The 16,299-nt window shown below is 37.6% G+C and overlaps 1 protein-coding gene across 7 annotated transcripts in view; it reads right to left on the bottom strand.

Moving 5' to 3' along the window:
* The window catches only part of LOC140726410 (interleukin-15-like), a 116,074-nt gene that overhangs the window by 11,744 nt on the left and 88,031 nt on the right, over positions 1 to 16,299 (bottom strand). For all 7 annotated transcript variants that reach the window (XM_073042754.1, XM_073042753.1, XM_073042752.1 and 4 more), the window contains one exon: positions 6,922 to 7,062. In XM_073042754.1, the coding sequence (XP_072898855.1) occupies positions 6,922 to 7,062 (141 nt within the window). The remainder of the gene's footprint in view (positions 1 to 6,921; positions 7,063 to 16,299) is intronic.

The following is a 16,299-nucleotide window of genomic DNA, read 5'->3' as shown; positions in this document are numbered from 1 at the left end:
CGAACTGGATGAACTCCAGATCATTTCTGAGGTTGAGAGGGTGATATGTAGGACATATATTGAGGTAGTTATTCCCACGGTGCAGGACACAGGATACTGGGTGACAGTCAGGAATGGGAAACAGGTTAAATAATCAATACAGAGCACCCCGTGGCCATCCCGCTCGACAATGGGTATACCACTTTGGATACTGTTCGGTGGGGGGGGGGGGGGGGGGAACCTAGCAGAGGTAAGTCACAGCGATTAAGTCTCTGGTACCATCTGACTCAGAAAGGGAGGGGGAAGAGTTAAATAGTGGTGATAGGGGATTTGTTAGCTGGAGAACAGGAGGTCGTCCTATGGACAAGAATGAGATTCCTGGATGGCATGTTGCCTCCTGAGTGCCAGGGTCTGGGACATCAAAGCATTCTTAAGTGGGAGAGTAAGCAGCCAGAGGTTGTGGTCCGCGTGGGTGCCAATGACATGGGTAGGAAGAGAGATAAGGTTCTTCAAGGAGATTTCAGGGAATTAGGTGCTAAGTTAAAGGGTTGTGATCTCAGGATTGCTACCTGTACTAGTGAGACCAGAACTAGATAGATAGATAGATAGATACTTTATTCATCCCCATGGGGAAATTCAACATTTTTTCCAATGTCCCATACACTTATTGTAGCAAAACTAATTACATACAATACTTAACTCAGTAAAAATATGATATGCATCTAAAATCACCCTCTCAAAAAGCATTAATAATAGCTTTTAAAAAGTTCTTAAGTAGTTTACTTAAATACATTGAGTCCTAACCCCGGCACTTTAACATATCTTACTCCTGGCGGTTGAATTGTAAAGCCGAATGGCATTGGGGAGTATTGATCTCTTCATCCTGTCTGAGGAGCATTGCATCGATAGCAACCTGTCGCTGAAACTGAAACTAGGAAGACTTTAAAATTTAACACGTGGCTAAGGAGTTGGTGTAGAAAGGAGGGTGTCAGATTTTTTTTTCCTATTAAGCTCTCTTCCAGGGTAGCTGGGCCCTGTACAGAAGAGATTGCTTGTACCTGAACTGGAAGGGGGATAATATCCTAGTGGGAAGGTTTGCTAGTGTTGCTCGGGGGGGAGGGTCTGAACTAGAGTTGCAGGGCGATGGGAACCAGAGTGCTGGAATAGAGAGTGGAGAGGCTGTGGACACAGATGTTGTTAAGACCTCAGATAAAGTCAGGAATGAAAAGGTTGAGCATGGTGCGACTAATGTCCCGAGCTGCCTATATTTTAATGCACCAAATATTGTAGGAAAGGCGGATAAGCTCAGGGCTTGAATGAACACGTGGAATTATGTTACTATATCCACTGGTGAGACTTGGCTGCAGGAGGGATTAAAGGAAGAGGGTTGGCATTACTAGTCCGGGAAAATGTCACTGCAGTGCTCAGTCAGGACAGACTGGATAACTCCTCTAGTGGGTGGAACTGAGGAATAAGAAGAACTGTAAAGAGATCGCAGACTGTTGCAAGAAACTTAAGGCTGTTATAGTAAGTGATTTTAACTTTCTATATATTGACTGGGATTCCTACACTGTTAAAGGACTAGATGGGATTGAGTTTGACAAGTGTGTTCAGGAAAGGTCTCTTAATGAGTACATAAAAGTCTCAACAAGACAGTGTGTGTTACTTGATCTGCTATGAGGGAATGAGTCAGGGCAGGTGACAGAGGTTTGGGTAGGGGAATTGTGATGGTATAACAAAGGATCTGGCAGGCATGGATTGGGACAGGTTCTTTTCTAGCAAAGCTGTACTTGATAGTGGGAGGTCCTGAAAGGCGAAATGTTGAGAGTATGAAGCTTGTATGTGTCTGTATGAATAAAAGGGAAAGATTACAGGTGTAGTGAACCTTGGTTTTCCAAAGATATTGAGGCCCTGGTTAAGGGGAAAAAAAAGGAAGTGCATAGCAGTTATGGGCAGGTAGGAAAAAATTAGGTACTTATGAGTATAAGAAATGCAAGAGAACACTTAAGAAATAAATCAGAGGGCTAGAAGAAGGCACGAGGTTGGCCTAGCAGACATGGTGACTGAGAATCCCAAGAGCTTCTACAGAAATGTTAAGAGCAAAAGGACTGCAAGAGACAAAATCGATCCTCTGGAAGATCAGAATGGTAATCCATGTGTGAAGACGAAAGCGATGAGGGAGATCTTGAATGGAATTTTTGCACCTGTATTTACTCGAGAGATAGACACAGAGTCTATTGAATTGGGGCAAAGCGGCAGTGAGGTCATGGGCCCTGTACAAGTTACAGAAGAGGAGGGATTTCCTCTCTTGAGGCAATTTAGGGTGGTTAAATCTACTGGGACTGACAAGGTGTTACCTTGGACCCTGTGGGAGGCAAATGCAGAATTTACAGGGACCCTAGCAGAGATATTTAAATCAACCTGCATGACAGGTGAGGTCCCATAGGATTGGAGGAGAGCTAATGTTGTTTTGCTGTTTAAGAAAGGCTCGAAGAATAGTCAGCATGGCTTTGTGCGTGGTGGATCATGACTAACCAATCTTAGAGTTTTTTCAGGAAGTTACCAGGAAAGTTGATGAAGCCAAGGCAGTGGATGTTGTCTACATGGACTTTAGCAAAACACTTGATAAGGTCTCGCATGGGAGGTTGGTCAAAAAGGCTCAGTTGCTCTGCATTCAAGATGAGGTAATAAATTGGATTTAACATTGGCTTTGTGGGGGAGCTAGATAGTGGCAGTAAATATTTGTCTCTCTGACTGGAGGTCTGTGACAAGCCGGGTGCCACAGGGTTTGGTGCTGGTCCTGTTGCAGTTTGTCATCTACGTCAATGATCTGGATGATAATGAGGAAGAGTGGATCATGAAATTTGTGGATGACACCAAGACTGGGGGGGGGTCTAGTGGACAGCGAGGAAGACTATTAGAACTTGCAAGTGGGATCTGGACCAGCTCGAAAAGTGGGCTGAGAAATGGCAGATGGAATTCAATCAGATAAGTGTGAGGTCTTGCACTTTGGTCGGACCAACCAGGGTAGGTCTTACACAGTGAGCGGTAGGGCACTGAGTGGAGAGCAAGAACAAATGTATCTGGGAATACAGGTCCAGAATTAAGTGAAAATGGTGTCACTGGTAGACAGGATCATAAAGAAAGCTTTTGGCATATCAGCCTTCATAAATCAAAGCACCGAGTACAGGAGATGTGATATTCTGTTGAAATTTTATAAGACATTGGTGTGGTCTAGTTTGGAGTATTGTGTGCAGTTTCGATCACCATCCTACAGGAAGGATGTAAATAAAGTTGAAAGAGTGAAGGGAAAACTTACAAGGATGTTACCAGGTCCGAGGGCCTAAGTTATTAGGAAAGATTGAATAGGTTAGGACTTTATTCATTGGAATGTAGAAGATTGAGGGGAGGTTTGATAGTGATGCACTAAGTTAGGAGGGGTGTAGATAGGATATTTACAAGCAGGTTACTTTGACTGAGGTTGGATGGAACTACAACTAGAGGCCGCGGGTTAAAGGTGAAAGGAGAAATGTTTATGGGGAGCATGAGGGGAAAATTCTTCAACCAGAGGGTCATGAGAGTGTGAAACTGGTGGTTGCAAGCTCGGTTTCAACATTTAAGGAAGTTTGGATGGTACATGGAGGGCTATGGTCTGGATGCAGGTTGATGGGACTAGACCGATTAAAGGGTTCAGTATGGATTAGATGAGCCAAGGGCCTGTTTCTGTGCTGTACTTTCCTATGACACTATGTGCTTTTACCGGAGAGAAATTCACTATGATATTGCTTGAAATAGATGATTTTAGTCCTATAGAGTGATTTGACAGTGCTGGGGTTGCTTTCTTGGAGCAACGAGACTGACTGGTGAGTTGATAAAGGAATGAGATAGTAAAAAGTATTTTCCCATCAAAAGAAGGCATGAGTTTAAGGTAAGCAGAAGGAATTTTAAAGGAGGACCTGAAGAGTAATTTTGTTTTTTAAGCAATGAGTAGTTGTTATCTGGAACACATTGTCAGGGGAGGTGGTGGAATCAGATAAAATTACCATGTATTACAGATATGTAAGCAGGCACTTAAATTGGAAAAGCAGAGGAGATACAGTCCTAATGAGTGGGCTTAAAACGAGAGGAAAAAGTTTTAAAAAAATGGAGTTGAAGGGAACTGGTTTGTTCTAAAATACAGAGAATGATGATAACTGGGTATGCCTGCCAGAGGGACTGAAGTTCAATCACTAGGTTTAAGAGACATTTAGATAGGCAGTTACTTTGTATAGACAATGCAAAGAAGATGACACACCCAAAGCATGAAAATAGGATTAGTGCAGGCGAGCAAAATGGTAGACTTGGATTTGTTGGCTGAAGCCCATTTCCGCACTTCTGCACTGTACAACTTTCATTCTATAATTGTCAACAATTTGCCAGGGAATCGTACAAGAAACCAAAGGCCCTAAATGACGTTCCTGTTTTGTGTGCTTGGCAACTTAACTGCCACAAAGTTTTAGTAAGATCCTACTGCCCATGAATAATTGCTCAGCTCGTCCTAATATCCATGCAATTCCCATGTGTTTTTTCCTATTCCATTTGACTTTAATGACTTGGCCATATGTCCAAGACATTGATAAAAAAAATTGAAATGGTTTATACCACAAGATACCTGCCTGCATATTAAAAAATTGTAGATTACCTCAGGCAATGAACATTATAGAGCCGACGGCAAAGAGACAGGCCTTCAGCCCACCAGAGCTATGACAACATTTTTGCCTGTATTAGATCTGTGTGTGTATATATACACATGCCTTGCCTATTTAAGTGCCCATCTAAAGATCTGTGCAGCTTTGTGATTCTGAATCCACTAGCTCCTTTAGCAATTCTGGAAAATCAAGAAAGCTCAGGCACCTCATTCTGAGATATTCAGCACCCTTACATCCCTTGCATCCTAACTGCACAAAAGCAAAGGAAGCTAATTATTTAAGAAGCACCTGAAATTAGGAAGAAGTCATTGCACATAGATAAACTTCATAACTCAATATGAGGAAGCAGATTTCTTATTTGCCATTATCCATTTAGTCAAAGATTCCTTGGCAAGTAATTTATATGTGGTGCTGAGTATTGTGGGCATCTGTGCAACCCTCCCCCTCCACCCAGAAAAAGTTAAAATATTAAGGGTAAAACCCATCAGAAACTCCACTGTCTGTCCAGATGATATACACCTTACACAACATATTTTCTCATGCCTCACTTGTTGAGCAATCCCCTATTTTGGGGTCACAGAACATTACAGCACAGAATTAAGCCCTTTGGCCCTTCTAGTCTATGCTGAACTGTTAATCTACCTAGTCCCATTGACCTGCACCCGGACCATAAGCCCTCCGTACCCCTACCATCCATGTACCTATCCAAATTTCTCTTAAATGTTGAAAATGAACCACTTCTGCTGACAACTTGTTCCACATTCTTCACCACCCTCTTAGTGAAGTTCCCCCTCACGTTCTCCTTAAATCACCATTCATTCTTAACCCATTACCTCTAATTCTTGTTTTACCCAACCTCAGTGGAAAAAGCCTGCTTACATTTTCCTTATCAATATCCATCAAATCTATCAAGTCTCCATTAATTCTCCTACCCTCTAGGGAACAAAGTCCTAACCTATTCAACCTTTCCTTACAACTCAGGTTCTCAAGTCCTGGCAACATCCTAGTAAATTTTATCTACTGTCTTTCAATCTAATCGATAATTTTCCCGTAGGTAGGTGATCAGAACTGCACACAATACTCCAAATTAGGCCTCGTTAATGTCTTATACAAGTTCAACAAAATATCCCGACACCTGTAGTCAATACCTGTGATGCCACTTTCAAGGAATTTAAAGGAAATCCCTCTGTCTTCTGCTCTCTTCAGTGCTCTACCTCTCTGTGCAAGTCCTACCCAGGTTTGTCCTCGCAAAGTGCAACACCTCACATTTGTCTGCATTAAATTCCATCTGCCATTTTCCAACCCATTTTTCCAGCTGGTCTAGATCCTGCTTTAAGCTTTGAGGGCCTTCCTTGCTGTTCACAATGCCTCCAAGCTTGGTATCATCTGCAAATTTGCTGATCTCAGTTTACTATATTATTATTCAGATCGTCGATAAAGATGATAAACAACAAAGGACACAGCACCGATCCCTGAAGCACACCACTAGTCACAGGACTACAGTCAGAGAGACAACCATCTAATACAACTCTCTAGCTTCTCCCACGAGGCCAGTGTCTAATCTAGCTTACTACCTCATCCTGAACACCGAACGGCTGAACCTTCTTGACGAACCTCCCATGCCGGACCTTGATGGATGCATTTTTCTGATATTGAAGTAAATATGAATCATTTAATTTATTGGTAAGCTGGAATCAGCTATGATTTTCAGCACGTGATTTCACACAGGACATCATCATAGAGGAAAAGAGACATTTTTATTCTTCTTGGGACCAATGATCGGCTGTCAAGTTTAACAAAACTAGAAGTGATATTTGGTGCAAGCATGCCTCGGCGACTGGTCCCACTTTGAATATAAACTGTTTTCAAAAAATGGCACATTTCTTCTCTGCAATTTGTAGCACATAGGATAATGATAATTAAAAAGCCAGTATGCAGTTCTGTCACAGACAACAGACAGAATCCCCTCTCTTCCTCACTAATTACTATGGGGCAACATCACTCTGGGCACATATGGGAAAAGAAATTGGACAGCTCATTAAACTTGAAAAAAATGAAGCTTCTTATAGTTGGGACAAATTTTATTTGTTTTCAGCGACAGCCGAGGGGAAAAGTGAATTATTTTCCATTTTTGGCAGCTGGGAAAGATCCATCCTGCAGATAAATGGCAAAGTTCAAACTTCCCTTTCTCCTTCTCCTCCACATCTGTAAAACACCTCACACTTTGTAAAGCTAATAAGAATTAAGACTTTACCTCGGAAAGTTTATTATATCCATCGGCGTTTCTAAATATGATGTCTAATGCGGCTATTTCAGGACAGTCAAGTTTGTATTCATAGCCTACAACGAACAACTCTGAAATGAAGCAACTGAATGCAGTTTCCAAACAGTCATCCTGTAGAGGTAAAAAAATAAAAAGATTAGATATATCTGGGTAATTCTAAATCTTTTTGAGAGTTCTTCATTACTTGCATGTCATTTAAGGAACTGCATGTTCCAACTAATGAACTGGAAAAGATCCTAGTGTTTAAGTTGTGGAACAGCTGCAATGAAAATACTGAAATTCAATCATTAATAAAGCATGATACTAATAAAGCATTCTCGTTCATTTTGAACCAGCTGATAAATTACAGAACATCATTCAGACTGGTTACTGATTACTTACTTGGGTGTTAAAATTACTAAGAAGCATAAGGATCTATTTAAAGTTAACTTTTTACCCTTAATTGATCACGTTAAACAACTGCTTACTAAATGTTCCCCATTTGTTGATTGGTAGAATTAATACTATTAAGATGATTATTTTACCTAAACTTCTGTATCAATTTCAGGTGGTACCAATTTTCATTTCTAAATCCTTTTTTGATATTATTGACTCCAAAATTTCTTCATATATATGGCAGAATAAAATTCCTAGATTAAGTAAGAAATATTTACAGAAATCAAAAAAGGAGGGCGGTTTGGCAATGCTGAATTTTAGATTCTATTATTGGGCAATTAATATTCGATATTTAATGGTTTGGACACAAGATCTGGATGAAATTCATTGTCCACGATGGGTGAACTTCAAGTGTGAGTTTGTATAGGGGTTTTCATTGGCTTCTATCTTAGAGGCCTCACTTCCCTTTGCACTTACTAAATTATATAAAATAAGTTTAAGTATAATTTATTAAGCAAATTATTCTACATCCCTTATCTTTAGATCTAGATTCAGACAGTATAATACTAGCATCTTAGTAATATGAACAGGATGAAGTTGCCTGTTTGAACACTGTTGTAGACATTCAGTTCTGTAGGCCTTTGTGCTTAATAGAATATTGAGAAATCATCTATTTGATTCTGTAGTAGAAACAACTGGCATTCAAAGTGAGGGCAAGCAAAAGGACTGTCAAAAGATCAATTCTCTCTTCAATTTCACAGTTAAGTTATAGGCCAACCTTAATTTGGATCTCTCAACAATATAGAGCTACTACTTAATCTTAACCCACAAAAAGATAAATTCCAGTATTTTTCAATTGATAACAGCCAGGTGTTGGAGCTAGGAAAGTTCATTTTGAGGTATATATATATATATATATAAATAAAATCTTGTTTTGATTCAAAAAGGTGGCTGTGTTGACCTTATGATTGCCCATAATTAAATTGAGTTGGTCACCCATTGTGCTCCTGAGAGCTGGAAACAATACAGCAGCACATGGGCTGCACCTCTTGCAACCCCCCCACCACACTCTCAGCAGATGTAGCCTGCTGAACAGAGGAAAGTTTCTGGCTGTGTGAAATCACAGCAAGGATATTTAGCTATGGATGTACAGTGGAGAGCAATCTGACTGGTCACATCACATTCTGGTACGGTGCCTTCAATGAACAAGATTGCAAGAGGCTGCAGAGGGCTATAGACTCAGTCAGCTTCATTATGGACACAACCCTCCTCACCTTGGAGGACCATCGTCACCCGGGTCTCTTACTCTCCTTACCACCATACAGCAGTTACAGGAATCTGAAGATGCACGCTCAATTACTTAGAAACAGCTTCTCCTCCACTATTTCTGAACTGTCCATGAACACCACTTCATTATTCCTTTGTTCTTGGCACTATTCATTTATTCTGTAATTTCTAGCAACTGTATGCCTGTACTGCTGCTGCAAGACAACAGATTTCACATCACATACAAATCTGATTCAGATTCTGAGCTCAGGGTTCACTGTGGTGGGGGAGGGAAGTGGTGAATGAACTGGGATGCCAATGTTATTGAATAAAATTTTACTTCAAATCTTAAAAGATTCTCAAGCATGATCATTATTGTCTCTTTAGTATTTATCAGGCTGTGAGTAGAGGATGTGGTGACTTCTTATACAGCAAAAGTTGATGTATAAAGGATTGCGATTCCCTCAGAACACACTGCAACAATTAGAAGCAATTCATGGACTTCTTTCTGCTTTTGAAAACTAATGTAATAGACTACAATTGTAATTTTAAAATTTCATACACAAATACTTATAAAAGGGAAACTTGTTATGTGAGATCCCAAAGCAGAAGGTAAGCTAAATTTTAATTTCAAATAAATAGTCTTGATATATACAAAATAATATATATCAAGTAACAAGCTGTGAGCTGAAAGGACTATTCCTGTTCTATATTCAATGCAAGTGACTGTGGTACTAAGTTTAGAGACAGACAAGTTCACAGTGTCACAGCATAATGTTGGGGTCTTCAGCTCACCACATCGGTGCAGATCATTATACTCCTCTGCAGTAATCCCACTTGCCTGCATTAATTCCATATCCCTCTATGCCATGCTCATTCAACCAATTGCCCAGACTCTCCTTAAATAAAACAAGACAAATTGAGAGGGTAGATAGTCGTGGCTACTTCCCATTCTGGGGGTGTCTAAAACTAGAGGACTGCCTCCCCAGCAACTCATTCCGGATATCAAGTAACCTTTATACTTGTATGCCCTTATATCACAAAATCACAGTTTAACAATACACCCCAGTATACTGAAATCTTCCGTGCATGTCCTGCCCTGGTCTGACTTCACAAAATGCACCACTGAACACTTGTCCAAATTAACTTCCATCTGGCCATCTCCTTGCTAACTTTCCCAATTGATCTATATTCTGTTGTAACTTTAGACAACTTTCGTCACATCCACTGTGCCAACAATTCTGTCATCATCTGCAAACGTGCTAATCATGCCACATACATTCTCAGCTAAAACAGTAAATGACCATTCTTGTGACAGGCCCATTATAGGAAAAACAGCACACTCTACTTCCTACTACCAAGCCAATTTATGTATCTAAGTCGCCACCTTACTCTGAATCCGAGGGGTTCAACTTTCTAGATGAGTCTACCAAATGGGAGTTCGTCAAAGGTGTTACTAAAATCCATGCAAACAATATCTACTGAGCTGCTCTTGGTCAGCTTTTTCACAAAAAAAACAATAAAATTTGAGAGACACAGGTTCTCACACACAAAACCATGCTCATTATCCCTAAGCAGTCCTCATATTTCCAAATGCAAGAAAATCCTGCCCCTTAGAATCCTTTCCAACAACTTTCCCACCACTGAAGCAAAGCTCAACTGGCCTGTAGTTTACAGAATTATCCCAGCTGCCCTTTTTGAATAAAGGCACATTAGTTATTCTCCGACCTTCTGGTACCTCACCTGTGGCTAACAAAGATACAGAAATTTCTACATGACCCATGCAACCTCCTACCTTTCTTCCCATGACACAGTAAGGTACACCTGGTCAGGACCTGTCCAATATTTCTTTACAAGCAAACAGCCAACTTCCGTCAGTTTTTAAGATCTTATGCCATTGATACTAGCCTACCCTTATTTTTTTCCTTCCACAAAGGCCGGTTACAAGCTTCCTATATGACATCTTAAAACTATTGGAATATGGGGATTAGTTCCAAAGCACTCTCCCACAGTCACATCAAACACTTGATCAACCTCACTTCCTAAATTGTTGCGTGTAGCTCATTCACTATTAGGGCCATCTCTATAATCCCTTCAGAAAACTTGACTGGACAAATCCTGCCTCATCTAATACCAAAGCAGGTCTAGTCAATATCAGGGAAGTTAAAATCACCTACTATTGCAACGCTATTATTCCGACAACCGTTTTCTCTACATAGCCTTTCCTCCAACAACCACTCTAAATCCCACTGACTATATTCATTCACAATCTTTTATCAACACTCAGCAAAACACCTTTGTCTAGAAAGGTCTCTTTATGTCACGTGTATTTCAAGTGACCCAATTCAATTGAGAGAGGAGGCTCCACACAGATCGGGATGAGTGATTCAAAAAGGAGTGTTCACAGGTTTCCAACTTTTTCCAGCGGCACAATCAGATCACGATTCATTAGCATGGGCAAATAAATTAAGGTAGGGACAAGCAGAGCGGTCATGGGGGATGTCACGTGATGACGTAGGATCGAGACGTGGAAATCCAGCTCTCCCATAAAAAAACTAATAAATTAATGTTTAAGTGAAGAAAAGTTAGTAAATATTTTCTAAAAACTATGTCAAAACTACTCAGGATTTTCCTTAGATATGCCTCCTAAACAGATGCAGAAGAAAACTACTACTTTGAAGACAGTGCAAGCTGAGCCGGCCACCATGAAGAAGCCTCGGACTCAAGTACATCTTACCTCCGGCGATACAGAACAGAAATCGGCGGCAACATCAACAGTCTCCAAGAAGGAACAACAGGAACTGTGCGTGCACGCAGGAAAGGGCATGCGCAAACATGAGCAATTTGAACTACAAATCCCAGCTACGATTGGAAGTGGAAGTGAAAATGAATCCGAGGTGGATTCGGATCCTCTGGAACATACAGATGAAGATGAGGAGGTAAAAGAACAACAGGAAGAGGTTGGAGGTGGAAGATCTTCTGGAGACATAAGAGAAGCTTTGGCGCAAATAATGCATGAATTAAAAGAATTAAAAACATTAAAAATAATAAAAGATATTAAAAATATGAAGACTATGTTTGATAAAATGGTGAAAAAACAGGAGAAAATGGACAAGAAAGTTAAAAAGCTGATAGAAATAACGGGAGACACTATTGAAAGAGTGAATAAAATGGAAGATAATATTCTTGCCTGGACATCAGAAAGAAAATGACTGTTGGAAAAAAATACACGTGCTTGAAAATTTTAGTAGACGAAATATTAAAATTGTTGGTCTTAAAGAAGGGATAGAGGGAGAGGATCCAATAAAAAATTTTCAAAAATGGATCCCGGAAAATTTGGAAATGGAAGAGGGAACCCAGTTGATTGAAATCGAAAGGGTCCACAGAGCCTTAAGACCAAAACCTCAATCTGATCAAAACCCACGACCAATCTTGATAAAATGCTTAAGATATCAAGATAAAGAAAAGATCCTGAAGGTGGCTGCCCAATGTGCCAGAAAGAGAAATGAGCCATTGATGATAGAAGGGAAAGCAGTTCTTTTCTATCCTGATATGTTATGACCTTTTGAAGAGAAAGAAGGAATTTAATCCAGCGAAAAATGTTTTATGAGAAAAGGGTTATAAATTTATATTGCGCCACCCGGCAACACTGATAATTTTTTTGGATGACGGAAAAAGAAGATTTTTTACTGATCATCGGGATGCAGAGGAGTTTGCACAAGAACTCCCAAATATTCGCTAGACACAGTAAAGATTTAAAAGTGAAACAAATTAAAGATGAAGACGGGGACAGTGAAGTGAGTTGATGGACATTAAGGATAGAGAAATATTTAAATATACTTTTAATTATATGATACAGGGGGAGAAAGGTAAAAATTTGAGAAATATTAATCGAGAGTAGTGATATTATTTTTTCTTCTCTTATATATACTTTTTTCATGCTACGGGGGAGCTGGGGGAACTTCGGATCGATCGCTACGGGATTCACGTGTGTAATCATGGCGTTTGCCATGACCCGCACAATGGAGGGGGGTAATGTTGTGTTTTTTATTCATTCACGACATTAGCAGGGGTTTTTTTTGGTTTTTTTTTCTTTATAATCTATTTTTCTTTTATCTTTCTTTCTTTGCCTGGATGATCGGAGGGGAGACACATAACAGTATGGAGAATTTTAAAATAATTCCCCAGGGTACTATGAGAGTTGAAATATTATGTATTATTATAGACTGGAGTAACCCCGTTAAAAATAATGACTAATTTACTGAATTTTTAAAGTTTCAATGTTAATGGGCTTAATGGACCGGTGAAAAGAAAAAGAATTTTAACATACATTAAGAAAATGAAAATAGATATAGCTTTTATACAAGAAACACATTTAACAGAGATAGAACATCAGAAATTAAAGAGAGATTGAGTTGGAAATGTTATTGCAGCTTCATTTAATTCAAAAGCGAGGGCAGTTGCAATTTTGGTTAACAAAACTTTACCAATTAAAATACAAAATGTATTAATTGATTCTGCAGAAAGATATGTAATTATACATAGTCAAATCTTTTCAGAACTATGGCCTCTTATGAATATTTATGCACCAAATGAAAACGACATAAAATTTATACAAGAGGCTTTTTTGAATTTGGCTGACGCACACAATAAAATATTAATAGGTGGAGACTTTATCCTTTGTCTAGACCCAGTTTTAGATAGGTCAACAAAGGTTGTTACAAAACCAAAAGTAGCAAAATTAACTTCATCATTGATGAAAGATTTAAATTTGATTGATATATGGAGAAGAATTAACCCAAGAGAAAGAGATTATTCATTTTATTCAAATAGACATAAAACTTATTCAAGGATAGATTTTTTCCTACTATCAGCGAATATTCAAGACAGAGTGAAAAAGATGGAATATAAAGCAAGAATATTGTCAGATCATTCCCCCTTGATAATGACAATGATAATGATGGATAAGGAGGAATCGATTTACAGATGGAGATTTAATTCAATATTATTAAAACGTCAAGATTTTTGTGATTTCATGAAAAAACATTCAGTTTTTTTTTTAGATACAAACTCACATTCAGTTGATGATAAATTTATATTATGCGAAGCGATGAAGGCATATTTGAGAGGCCAGATAATAAGTTATACTTCTAAAATTAAGAAGGAATATATGGTAGAAATAGATCAATTGGAAAAGGAGATTACAAAATTAGAAAAAGAATCTCAAAGATATATGACAGAAGAAAAACAAAGACAATGTGTTAATAAGCTACAATATAATACACTTCAGACATACCGAACAGAAAAAGCAATTATGAGAACTAAACAGAGATATTATGAACTAGGTGAAAGATCACACAAGATTCTTGTTTGGCAGTTAAAAACAGACCAGGCTTCCAAAACGACAAATGCAATTAGAACAAGTGTAAATAAAATTACTTATAAACCTTTAGAAATCAATGAAACTTTTTAAATTTTTTTATTCTGAACTGTATCAATCAGAATCACAAAATGACATTGTTGAGATAGAAAGGTTTTTTATCACAAATCACTCTCCCAAAATTGAATTCGGAAGAACAGAAGGGATTAGATGTGCCTTTTACATTAAAAGAGGTTGAAGAAGCTCTAGGTTCACTTCAGAGTAATAAATCTCCAGGAGAAGATGGTTTTCCTCCTGAATTTTACAAAAAGTTTAAAGATTTATTAAGCCTTCCTTTTATGGAGCTAATACACCAAGCGGAAAGAACGCATAAACTTCCAGAATCTTTTTCGACAGCTATTTTAATAGTAGTGCCAAAAAAAGACAGAGATCTTTTAAAGCCAACATCATATAGACCTATTTCTTTGTTGAACACGGACTATGAAATAATAGCAAAGATTTTATCTAATAGATTATCTAAATACTTACCAAAATTAATACACATGGACCAAACAGGATTTATTAAAAATAGACAATCGGCAGATAATGTAACTTGGTTACTTAGCATAATTCATTTGGCACAAAAGAGGGAAGAAATGAGTGTAGCAGTTGCTTTGGATGCAGAAAAAGCATTTGATAGATTGGAATGGGATTTTTTATTTAAGGTATTGGAAAAATATGGATTAGGAGTATCTTTTATAAAATGGATTAAAACCTTAAAAACTAACCCCAAAGCTAAAGTGGTGACAAATGGCCAAATTTCAACATCATTTCAGTTAACAAGGTCAACTAGACAAGGTTGTCCATTATCACCTGCTTTATTTGTGTTGGTGATAGAACCATTAGCTGAATTAATTAGAACTGACTCAGATATTATGGGTTTCAGAGTTAATCAAGAGGAATACAAGATTAACTTATTTGCTGATGATATTCTGATTTATCTAACTAACCCACTGCATTCGTTGTGTAAATTATCTTCTAGATTGGAAGAATATGGGAAAATATCAGGGTACAAAATAAATTGGGATAAAAGTGAAATTCTACCCCTTACTATATATTGACTATCCCTTATTATAGTCAATGTCGATTAATAACTCAATTTAGATGGCCGATAAATGGTATAAAGTATTTAGGTATAACAGTTGATAATGATATAAAGAATTTATATAAACTAAATTATTTGCCATTATTGAAAAAAATTCAAGAGGATATTGATAAATGGATGATGTTACCAATAACATTAATAGGTAGAGTCAATGCTGTAAAAATGAATATATTCCTTAGATTACAATATTTATTCCAAACACTACCAATACAATTACTGCAGAAGTTTTTTCAAGAGTTAAATAAATGTGTGAGGAAATTCCTTTGGAAAGGTAAGATGTCAAGAATATCTTTGGAAAAATTGACATGGAAATTTAACCTAGGAGGGTTACAATTACCAAATTTTAAGAATTATTACAAAGCAAATCAACTTAGATTTATTGCATCTTTTTTTGATGAAGATAAACCGGCATGGATTAGAATAGAATTAGACAAAATAGGAGAAAATATACCAGAAGATTTTATATATAAATGGGAATCTAAATGGAAACGGGAAAAGAAAGAATCTCCTATACTAAAACATTTGATTTGATTTATGGAATAAGATAAGTGTTGATGATGAGATAAAGAAATCTTTATTAGCAAAGAGACCTTTAATTCAAAATAAACTTATCCCTTTTACAATGGATAATCAACTTTTATATAATTGGTTTCACAAAGGGATTGCATATATAGGAGACTGTTCTGAAGGAGGTATATTAATGTCATTTGACCAATTAAAGAATAAATATAAAATATCAAATGACACTCTTTTCTGTTATTTCCAATTATGGGCTTATTTAAGAGATAAACTGGGTCAAACAATGTTATTGCCGAAACCTAATGAAATAGAAACTTTAATTCATAAAGGAAAAATTTTAAAAAATTATTTCTGGTATGTATAATTTGATTCAAAAACAGGTAATTAAACAAGAAATTCATAAGTCAAGACAAAAATGGGAAACTGATTTGAATATTAAAATTGATGAAACAAGTTGGTCAAGATTATGTCTTGACAGTATGACAAATACAATAAATGTTCAACTAAGATTAGTACAATATAACTTTTTACATCAATTATATATTACACCACAAAAAATAAATAGATTAAACTCAAATTTATCTGATCAATGTTTTTGATGTAATCAAGAAATTGGTACTTTTTTACACTCTACTTGGTCTTGTTTTAAAATTCAACCTTTCTG

The sequence above is a fragment of the Hemitrygon akajei genome, chromosome 4, assembly GCF_048418815.1.
Source record: "Hemitrygon akajei chromosome 4, sHemAka1.3, whole genome shotgun sequence".
NCBI lineage: Eukaryota > Metazoa > Chordata > Chondrichthyes > Myliobatiformes > Dasyatidae > Hemitrygon > Hemitrygon akajei.
This window is presented reverse-complemented; position numbering and strand designations above follow the sequence as displayed.